This window comes from Xylocopa sonorina, chromosome 17 (assembly GCF_050948175.1).
Source record: "Xylocopa sonorina isolate GNS202 chromosome 17, iyXylSono1_principal, whole genome shotgun sequence".
In the NCBI taxonomy this organism is placed as follows: Eukaryota; Metazoa; Arthropoda; class Insecta; order Hymenoptera; family Apidae; genus Xylocopa; species Xylocopa sonorina.
The window spans coordinates 5,638,907-5,649,852 of record NC_135209.1 but is presented as its reverse complement, the minus strand read 5'-3'; the positions used below and the strand labels follow the sequence as shown (position 1 = coordinate 5,649,852).

Genomic DNA, 10,946 nt, shown 5'->3' with positions numbered 1-10,946 from the left:
ATGGCGCCAAGGGTTCTTGAATAGTGTAGGTATCATTCTCTCTTTTTCTCTCTCTTCCCCCTAAAGCGGGAAGTATACGGTAAATTACAATAAAAATATTGAAATATACATTCCGGCAAGACAACTTTGTCACGGTAAGAGCACTGCGATGTCGCCTGCGCCTCCTGACATTATATATTTATATTATTTATAAATAATATAAATGAGATCTAACGGTTTTAATTTATAGGGAAACACAGTTTCTCCGTGAACAAATCGTAATCATAGAGGGCACTGTCAGTGTGTGTGTGTGTGTGTGTGTGTCGTGGCGTGCCGGCGGAAAATTTTCTTAGCTACGAGCCACCACTGGTGATTTGAACAAATATTTAACGATAAGAAATGAAAATATGAAAATAAGTTCACCGGCTGATTAGTAACTCGGACAATGGTAGCTACATTTTACAGAGTATTATTATTATTATGTTTACCCAACTGGCGACGAAGGTCTAGGTAAACGCATTTGTTAGGTTGGCAATAATATGTTTACGGCTTACATTGAATAAAATAGTGATTTGTTTGCGGCATTTTTGTGCAAGCTGAGAAAAGAAATAAATGGGCGTGTAGGAAAGTAAACTTTTAATTTCTATATTATTGTAAAATGGAAACGAGTACCGAGCAACCCGCTGCGGCCACGGAAACTGCTTCTAATAATGAACAGGAGCACAATGAGGAGGGCATGGAAGAGAGCGAGGATTACAGTTTCGATGGTGAAGATTATAGGCATTTCGTACCACGGGGAAGAGGAGGTTTTAGGTGCGTTACAGTTTCTCTTATCAGACCGTACACCTCTCGCGTTACGTGTAATCGAGAATACGATGCGAAAAAGTAAGGTTAGGTTGCCCCCTCGCTTTGCGATAGTACCGACGAAAACGATCACAAACGCCTTACACCGACCGAATAAATACTATGAAAACGCGACTATTATTTCTACTTACGCTCCTATACGATGAAATGATTTACCCATTGTTAATCGTATTCAATGTAACGTTTCATTGATTTCTTTCATGTAAATTGATTGTTTCTCTTTCTTATGTTTCACATTAACGTTAGCATAACGTGCAAGAAGAAGCTGATAACACGTTCGAGAAATGATTGTTGATTCTGTTTTCGAAACGGTAGAAACTCTTTTTGTAGCAAAGAATTCGAGTAATTTCAGTAAACCGTCGAGTCGATTTAACGAGAAGAGACGACAATGATGTCTACGCTTGGGTAAATTATTCCGACGTAAGGTACGTAAAGTACGTGGTCACGATATATATAACAATAATTTAAGGGGTCGTGGCAGAGGTGGGTTTGATTTTCCAATGAGAGGTGGACCTCCGAGATTTAGAGGAAGAGGATTTGGACCTAGAGGACCGATGTTTCGAGGAGCGAACAATGGATTCCCATTCGAGGGACCTCCCAGGCCAAACTGCCCGCCGGGGCCAGCTGGACCGCGATTTCGAGGGCCACCTCCGTTCGATCCTAGTTGGGGACCTATGGGGCCACCGAATCTAATGGGACCGCCGAACCTTATGGGACCTCCAGGGATGGTAATTATCGTTGACCTTTACACGTTACGGCTTGTTTCACGTTATTGCTAGTAAAGTGATTAAGTATAATTTCACTTTATATGCGATTAGCCACCGCCGCACATGATGAATGGCCCAATTGGGACAGGTCCGGGACCGTACGGACCACCTCCTGGAATGGGACCACCAAATATGAATAACGTAAATTTTAATTTACAGAAACGTATCGAGCTATATAAACATCTTGTCGTAACGCCTGGAATTCTGTTATAGATTCCAGGTCAGCAGCAGCCACCGCAACAGCAGGCGCAACAGCAAGCAAACATTCCAGGCTTAGACCTCAACGGAGAGGTTTGGGTAGAAACAAAAACACCGGATGGTAAATCGTATTATTACAATATTCGTTCGAGAGAGACTACATGGACAAAACCAGAGGGACCGAATGTTAAGGTCATGGTACAAGACCAGCTGGAACAATTGGTGCATGGAGCGTCGAAACAAACAGCTCCGTCCAGTACTCCAACGTCAACGTCGACTACCCCGAATCAAATTACCGAGAATAGGGTTCCTCAAACTACGGAGCAATCTTCGACGAATAACGCAGATGCTATCAATCAACTAAGCACCGCTCCTCCCGGTACAGGGCCACCTCCGACGCTTGGCGAAGCACCGGATATGAATACGCAATCGGCCGACACAACACAAGCGAATGGTAGAATAATTTACGATAATAATCTAAAGAGCGACGAAGGGGATCAACGAAGAAATTGGTATTTTATTAATACTACGCGATTTATGTTCAGGCACAGCACCTACAACTGTGACCAACACCCCAACTATGAATACTCCAACGGTGAACACAAATATGATGCAACCACCACCTAATATGATACCTATGCAACATAGAATGCCGAATCAGTTTGGCGGTCCAATCGCGACGCAATTTGGAGCAGCACCTTTCGGTATGCCACCGCCAGGATTCCAGCCGTTTGGGGGTTACGGTCCGCCGCAGGCAAATTGGGGTAATACTATTTATACAATTCGAAACCATTTCCCGTTGATATTCGTCGAATAGTTGTTAAAAAGATGATTAAATTTGTTAGGTATGCCACAAATGCCACATGGGGTGATGGCCCCGCAAGCTCCGGCGGAAGATCCGGCCATCTTGGCTCAACTCGATCAAGATCTAGTAGCATCTGCTATGGTATGGACAGAGCATCGCGCTCCGGATGGCAGGTTGTACTATTATAACAGTAAAGCCGGTGAATCTGTTTGGGAAAAGCCACAAGCGTTAAAAGATTTCGAAGGTGTGTATGCTTTTTTGGAATAAAACTAAGTAAAACTGAGCGAGTTACGATTCAATGGTCGATTGTCGCTAGGTGCAAAATTGGCGTTGCGGCAAAAGGCAGAGGAAGCAACTGCCAACACTGCCAGTACCGTTGTAACCAATGCCACTGTTACTCCTAACAATGTAACCGCTGAACCCGCGAAACAGGAAAAGCCTCAAGAAAGCAATCACGAAACCAAAGATAGCGTAAAAGAAGCGGACGTCAATAAGCCGAAAAAAGAGGAAACAACGCCTAAAGAGGCTGCGAAACCTCAAGATAAGTCTAGGCCAATTTCCAGCACACCAGTCCCTGGAACCCCTTGGTATACGTTCAAAAGTTAAACGAACCTTTTTCGAGTTACGACCTCTTTTAGTAGCTCGAGAACGGTTAGTATTCTTTCTATTACTTGGGTAAAATATAAATTGAAACTATTCGCTAGGTGTGTTGTTTGGACGGGCGATGGACGCGTGTTTTTCTATAATCCTTCGTCCCGTATTTCCGTGTGGGAAAGACCGGACGATCTTATCGGTCGTCAAGATGTGGATAAAATGGTGTCTACTCCACCTGATGCAGTGGTGACAACTAAAACACCGCGTCAGTCGGATACAAGCGAGAGCAGCGACGATGACCATCCAACACCGGCGAAAAAGATGAAACAAGAAGATACGAAAAGTAAATATCTGTAATGTCTGTCTTAAAAACAATTACCGCGTCGTGGTCTGTCTGTAGTAAGTTCTTCTAAAAGCATCGATCTATTCGAGAATGAAATCGAGAAAATGATAACAACACGTATACGTACGTTATAATAAATTTTTAAACCGTTATAACGTTTACGCTTTAGCTGTGACACCAAAAGAAGAGGAGGAAAAGGAAAGTAAGAAGACGATTGACATCGGGAAGGAAGCTGCGATAGAGGCGGAAGTACGCGCGGCTAGAGAAAGAGCGATTGTTCCTTTGGAGACGAGAATCAAGTCGTTCAAGGATATGCTTGCAGAGAAGGATGTAAATGATCGTTAACTAATACCAACGACCCGTAATGACCCGTGCGAACGTAAATTAATATTTTTCCATTTAATTTACACGATCGTTATCGATAATAGGTGTCGGCGTTTAGCACTTGGGAGAAGGAGCTTCATAAAATTGTGTTTGATCCTCGGTACTTACTTTTGACGTCGAAGGAGAGGAAGCAAGTGTTCGAGAAATACGTGAAGGAGAGAGCGGAAGAAGAGAGGCGGGAAAAGAGGAACAAAATGAAAGAACGGAAAGAGCAGTTCCAAAAGCTGTTGGAAGAAGCTGGTCTTCACGGGAAGTATGTAACAAAAACAAAAACAAAAAAAAAAATTAATATTTAAGATAGGTAAATTTCATTTTAACTCATCTTCACGTTGGATAAATAAATATTTTGCTGTTCAGGTCCTCGTTTAGCGATTTTGCTCAGAAACATGGGCGTGATGAACGGTTTAAGAATGTAGAAAAGATGCGTGAACGGGAGAGCCTATTCAACGAATATCTACTGGAAGTGCGAAAGAAGGAAAAAGAGGAGAAAACAGCGAAACGAGAACAGGTATTTTCATTTTATTAACGCTACTGATCTTGTTGCAACGAGAATATTCCTTTTCAGGATTCGTGCTACACAGTATCAGAAACTCGATTGAAATTTCTCTAGATACTTTAGATATTCGCTACTTTAATCAATATCATAAGTAAGACAGAATTCGCGATAGAAGAGAGACATGCAAAATTTTCATATTATGTGAGAATTAAGGTATATGTATATACACTCGCGCACACGTACTACACGCACATCCATGCTTCTTTGTTTGATTAGAAATTCTTTAAAAATTATCCGTAATCTATCGTAACAATGTCGCATAGAGTCTTTTTTGCAACAAGTATTTTATAAAGTAGTAAGTTTACGTCCATTTTGTATCTCGTGTACCTCGATTCTCTGCGTGTTCCAAAGTATCGCTACTAAAGAAACTCTTTCCCGCGTATATCCGTTAAACCTTCCGCCCTTTTCCACGTAAAACCCAATTTTCATATACATGCACCCTTCCCCATTTTGTTCAGGGAAGTCGTAATACATGACGAAGGCAGTATAAAGTGAAATTTATTTTGTTCAGCACACAATATTACATTCACGATAAATTACTTAAATGCTGAGCAAGTTTTTGTTTAGCGCCAAAAACAAAATTTGTATCGTTTTACTGTTTGAGAAAGAGATAAGATACAAAATAATGCGATGATATTTAAGTAGAGGAGAAATGTTTTAGTTTTAATTATAATATTTAATGAAACTTTTGTGTTTTCAGCAATAATTAATCGTTCTTTCAGGTTCTATAGGTATGTTACTATTTTGTTCCACTTGTAAGATTTATCTAATATGAATACCTAAAAATTAACGGCTGAAGAACACATACCAGGAGAAGTTTCTCTCTAATAATTCTCTACTCCAGTAGATTTTCTCGATAGACAAAAGTTTTGTAGCTGTAAGATGGGAGATGTAGAGAATAAAAAAATCTTAGTATGTGACGGTTCCTTATGTACTTATGTGTTCTGAACTCTCCACTTCAGTCAGGAGGCAGGCAGGACAGGTTCCGTATGTGGAGTGGCTTGGTTCTGAAGCTGGTTGGTGGCATGGATGATGTCATCTACCATCCCCACCTACACTGCGTGGCACAGTTGGCACACCCTCGCGCGCCGCATTCTTTACTCCAAAGCAGAGTCATGAGAATGAACGAACTCGGTATTTGTATATTACTCGTAATCCTCGTTACTTCAAAAGATTAACTTTTCCCCAAAAATCAAAAGCAATTTCTAAAAGGAAATTAAAAGACACATTATCAGCTAAATGCTGGAGGTATCCTACTTCCGAATGGTAGCATCAATCCCAGAAGCGTATTTGTGGATCTTATTCTCTCTTTCCGGAGATAAAAGAACGGTTACTTGTTTTGTTTTCATTTATTTTGTTTTGTTTCATTTCGTTTCGCTTCGTTTTATTTTATTTCATTTCATTTCATTTCATTTCATTTCATTTCATTTCATTTCATTTCATTTCATTTCATTTCATTTCATTTCATTTTATTTCATTTTATTTAATTTTATTCCATTTTATTTTATTTTATTTTATTTTATTTTATTCTATTTTATTCTATTTTATTCTATTTTATTCTATTTTATTCTATTTTATTTTATTCTATTTTATTTTATTTTATTTTATTTTGTGAGAATCAAACGCTACCTACCAATTTCTATTTTACGATCAGTGTATATGTATCAACATAAGAACAAATCAATTTTTTTGCTTATACGTTATCTCGAGTGAAATCGTAATTCTGTCGAATTCGTCGTTTCATTCGGTCGCAAACGATTAAAAAAAGGGAATAGTTTCACCGATATGCCACTATTCTTAACGATAGAGAATGACTTTCGACAGATGTTCTTATGTCAATACATGACATATTAAAATTTAAATATCATTATCCAAAAAATTCGTATATACATATATGTATATATGTATGTACATACGTATATATACATATATATTTCTAATTGGTGTTTAGGCACTTTTTCCTTGGTACAGTAATCTTTTTCTTTTTTTTTTTTTTTCTCTTCTTTAAAGAATATTTTACTCGCCGTGAAACGCAATACAAGTACTTTTGTTTTAAAAGATTAATATATTTGAAGCGACAAGATAAGCATACATTGAAGCAATAGAATGAGTGTGATTTTATGAAATTTGGTTTGTATTCTTCGGAGAACACACCTTGATTGCTTTTGTCTTTAGAAAGTAATAAAAAAGTGGACTTTGCAATAATTGTGTTTAGATGAAAGTTAAACAATTGTGGCACAAGTTCTTACTACCTATAAATAATATAGGATCAGGATCCGAGTAATAACTGATGATAGAAAATTCAAGACCGAAATGTGCCCGCAACTCTGAACTCTAATCATCTTTCATTGTGAAATAGACGCGTATTAAGTTTATACGTGATAGAGTAATAAATTAATAATAATAATTATTGTTATTATTATCATTATTATTATTATTATTATTATTACTACTACTACTACTACTACTACTACTACTACTACTACTACTATTATTATTATTATTATTATTATTATTATTATTATTATTATTATTATTATCATTATTATTATTATCGTTATTATCATTATTATTGTTGTTGTTATTATTGTTATTATTATTATTATTATTATTATTATCATTCTTACTATTATTATTATTCCATTGAAATTATAGGTCGTTCATAAATTACGTAATGGGAATTTGGAACCAGGAACGTGGAATAAAAGAATCTGAAGATAAATAAATTTGTTACATACAACTCTCTGTATACATCTTCTAATAACGGGAAAACCTGTATCGTTCCTAAGCAGTTAGAGAATTTCAATGGTTCCGGTCAAGTTTTTAATGTTAGCTTATTAAAAGTTTATTAAAATCATTACGTGTACATGGGGTCATCGAAGGATTCGTTAATTATAGCAATAATGAGAAATAAAAAGTCGTACATTTTGGGAAGGTGTTGTCGAAAAGATATAGGAAAAATAGTAACTCGTTTCGTAATTTGAACGGCTGAAAAAGCTTTTAACATTTTCAAAATCTCGTGATGATATACTAACGACATTTTTCTTTTCAGCGAGGGCAGCAGATAAAAGTTAATCCATTTCACATACCGTCTCATCACTAAACGCGACAGCAGATATACCATTTTGATGTAATGAAATAATTGAACATTTGAATTTTACACATTTCCGTATAATGCGTAAAATGTTTAATGATGACTCGGTTATCAAATAATTATTTTTGCAGCTATAATGATTATAATTTTTTTCAGCAAAACTGACCAGCTTATTTCATTAAAACAATTTCAACAAGTAGAGCCCTTAACGTCGTGAATACCTCCTGATACGAACGAATGACACGAATGACTATTTCTTCTACCCCTAACGAAATGTAGTTTGAAAACCATTAAAAAGGTTTGCAAGTTGACATAGTTTGATCCACATTACAAGTCATTGAATACACGTATACGTAATAATGATGTCAAAATGATTGTAATGTGGCTGAACGTGTAATTATTGGTTGGAAATTATTAAGCGTGCATGATATTAAAGTGATGATACAGATAAATAAAAAGATAAATTATTAAAATAATGCGTATGAATAAATAAAGAAATAAATGAATAGATAAGAGATTTAATTTTAAGAGAGAATTGTACGAATAGAGTGTAAGCAAGAGGTAATTCTTCTTCAACGATGAAAACTGTTATGATAAATGCGTTTCAGGTGAAAAAGGAATTCATAGCGATGCTACGCGAGCACAAAGACATCGACAGGCATTCGCATTGGAGCGATTGTAAGAAAAAATTGGAATCAGATTGGAGGTACAGAGTCGTAGAGTCGGCAAGCACAAGGGAAGATTGGTTTAGGGATTACATTCGTATGCTAAAGGAGGAACGGAAAAAGGAGAAGGAGAAAGAGAAAGATCATCGGCACAGGGACAAAGATCATCATAAATCCGAGAAGAAGGATAGGGATCGCAAGGATACTGATAAATACAAGGAGAAGTCGTCCAAGGACCGAGCAGACAAGGAAAGTTCAAAGGACAAGAAGCGTAGAAGCGAAGCACCCTCGGAAGAGAATGGGAAGGAAAAGAAGGAAGCAGTCGCTGAGAAGGAAAGCGGTGAAATCGAGGATAACGACGAGAAACCATCGAAGAAAGAAAACGACGTGAGTACTACGTTGTTCAACAATATCGTTCGAGTTCGTTCCAAGTAAGAGTAAGAGTTTTAATTTTTCTGTTCTTCTTTTCCTTAGAAAGAGGACGCGGAAGATCAGTCCGATTCAGAAGAAGACCGTGAAAAACAGAAACGAGAACGTGAGAGAAGAGCAGAAGCGAGTCTTCGCGAGAGAGAGAGGGAAGTTCAAAGAACTCTTGCCACGCATCTTCGCGACAGAGATAAGGAGAGACAACATCATCGTCACACGGAAGCGGTGCAACATTTTAGCGCTCTACTCGCAGACCTGGTATATTTTATAATCGATTCTAAACAATTTCATTGGGTTAATCCTTTAGGCGCCAGTTCCAATGTCCTAAGAAAGGCGTTTGCAGAATGTATAATGGTTGACGCTCGACACTTGAAAGGATTTTGTTCACTTATAGGTGAGGAATGGTGACTTGGCGTGGCGAGAAGCAAAGCGACAATTGAGAAAAGACCATAGATGGGAATTGGCGGAAAGCTTGGATCGCGAGGAGAAAGAAAGATTGTTTAATGAACATATAGAGCAACTTAGCCGCAAGAAACGTGATAAATTCCGAGAACTCCTCGACGAAGTTAGAGCTTCTACCGAACTGACTGCATCCTGGAGGGATATAAAAAAATTATTAAAAGACGATCCTAGATATATTAAATTTTCATCTAGCGATCGAGTACGTAGTACTGGTTTGAAAAACGGTACATCTTTGGAGTTTAATTTTTTTCTCCCATTTTTAACACCGTATTCCTCCTTTCTCTTTCTAGAAATGTGAAAAAGAGTTCAAGGAATACATTAAGGATAAACTTGTCGCGGCCAAAGCTGATTTCAGAGAATTGTTACAAGTAAGCGCAAAATATTATTATACTGTATTGTATTGTATTGCATTACATTATATTATATTATATTATATTATATTATATTATATTATATTATATTATATTATATTATATTATATTATTCGATGCAGCATCAGAAAACTATCATTCGTATCGTTAAGAAGCCAATCTCGTCTTTCCTATATAATTTTTTGTCTATTTATGCGCGTTGAGCATTGCCATGAACTCGATCAAATATTAATTTCAGGAGACAAAACTTATTACTGATAAGACGTATAAAAAGGTACAAGAGAATAATGCACATTTAGCAGAAATTGAAGAAATCTTAAGGAAAGATCGAAGATTTTTGGTATTGGAAGCAGCGGCTGCTGAACGAACGCGTTTATTAATGGGATATTTAGAAGAATTGGCACGCAGGGGTCCGCCCCCGCCACCTACCGCTTCAGAACCATCAAGACGACCAACTACAAAGTAATTATCCATGATAAAACCAGAGAGAGAGAGAGAGAGAGAGAGAGAGAGAGAGAGAGAGAGAGAGATATCTACTCTATACACATTTGACTTTCGGCATCTATTTTTGTTCTAGCTAAACGAAGCCGCATCGATGCATGGTATATACATACGGTGTCCAAATAACAAATCAGTGAATGATCTTATAGCTGTAGTTGAATTGAAGTACTTTACACACGAGATGATTATCGCCTGTAATTATAGGATTCAATAAAACTAACGCCAATTCCACACAGCTGAAAAATGTGTGTCATACTGTAAAGATGCCATAGTGTAAGCATATCATTATTTGTTGAATTACGTTAATAATAGATGTACTATTAAATTTAACGAAAGAATTATTAGTAATATCATATCGTAATATCATGAACTACGAATTTTATACCTATTTTATTCAGGTTTGTTATATAAGCACCTCATTATTGCATATTTTGTATAAAAATAACGTAAAAATTGACAACCGAGTGTTTGTTTCACTCTCGACTAGTTTTAAAAGCATGTGCAGTGAATGTCTATGAACTAATGTTCGAAAATAATAATAATAATAACAATAACAATAATAAGAATAATAACAATAATAATAATAATGTGAAAAATGTAATCCTTGTACCTAAAAAGAGTGTATATCAATCACGGCAATTTTTTCGACGGTGTACCGTTCGGAAAAATCATGTGTTTCAATTTTCAAATTACTTTTTTTGCACAGCTCTGCTGGATGATGAAACGTAAGTATCTTACGCGTTAATCTCGTTTGAAATTTATTTTACTACAATAATTATTATTTTCAACACTTATTCGTGTGTACATATCTGTAATATATATTTTATTTTTACTGTTTTATAGAATTTCATATTGCAAATTCACGTGAGCAGTGAAGAAGAGCAATAAGTAGGTACATAGTAGGTATATATCAGGGTTATAAAATAAAACCAATCTT

The 10,946-nt window shown here is 36.7% G+C and overlaps 1 protein-coding gene across 3 annotated transcripts; it reads left to right on the top strand.

Moving 5' to 3' along the window:
* The first annotated feature begins 507 nt into the window (after positions 1 to 507).
* LOC143431349 (transcription elongation regulator 1) lies at positions 508 to 10,253 on the top strand. Of its 3 annotated transcripts, none has more exons than XM_076908015.1 (17): positions 508 to 792; positions 1,313 to 1,571; positions 1,662 to 1,751; positions 1,824 to 2,262; positions 2,354 to 2,572; positions 2,654 to 2,857; positions 2,930 to 3,200; positions 3,318 to 3,550; positions 3,720 to 3,880; positions 3,979 to 4,187; positions 4,292 to 4,442; positions 8,193 to 8,636; positions 8,724 to 8,933; positions 9,070 to 9,336; positions 9,428 to 9,505; positions 9,747 to 9,970; positions 10,086 to 10,253. In XM_076908015.1, the coding sequence occupies exons 1-17, from the start codon at positions 638 to 640 to the stop codon at positions 10,087 to 10,089; spliced, it is 3,618 nt and encodes a 1,205-aa protein (XP_076764130.1). In that variant the 5' UTR covers positions 508 to 637; the 3' UTR covers positions 10,090 to 10,253. The 3 variants fall into 3 exon arrangements, with proteins under 3 accessions (XP_076764130.1, XP_076764131.1, XP_076764132.1); XM_076908016.1 differs by having other exon boundaries at positions 509 to 792; positions 1,325 to 1,571; XM_076908017.1 differs by lacking the exon at positions 508 to 792 and adding an exon at positions 1,233 to 1,268.
* The last annotated feature ends 693 nt before the right edge of the window (positions 10,254 to 10,946 follow it).

Excerpts from the sequence above, each read along its gene's own strand:
- LOC143431349 (XM_076908015.1), top strand. The coding sequence starts at position 638 with ATGGAAACGAGTACCGAGCAACCCGCTGCGGCCACGGAAACTGCTTCT. Across the intron at positions 8,934-9,069 it reads GCGCTCTACTCGCAGACCTG|GTGAGGAATGGTGACTTGGC; the intron begins GTATATTTTATA and ends GTTCACTTATAG. Across the intron at positions 9,337-9,427 it reads AATTTTCATCTAGCGATCGA|AAATGTGAAAAAGAGTTCAA; the intron begins GTACGTAGTACT and ends TTCTCTTTCTAG.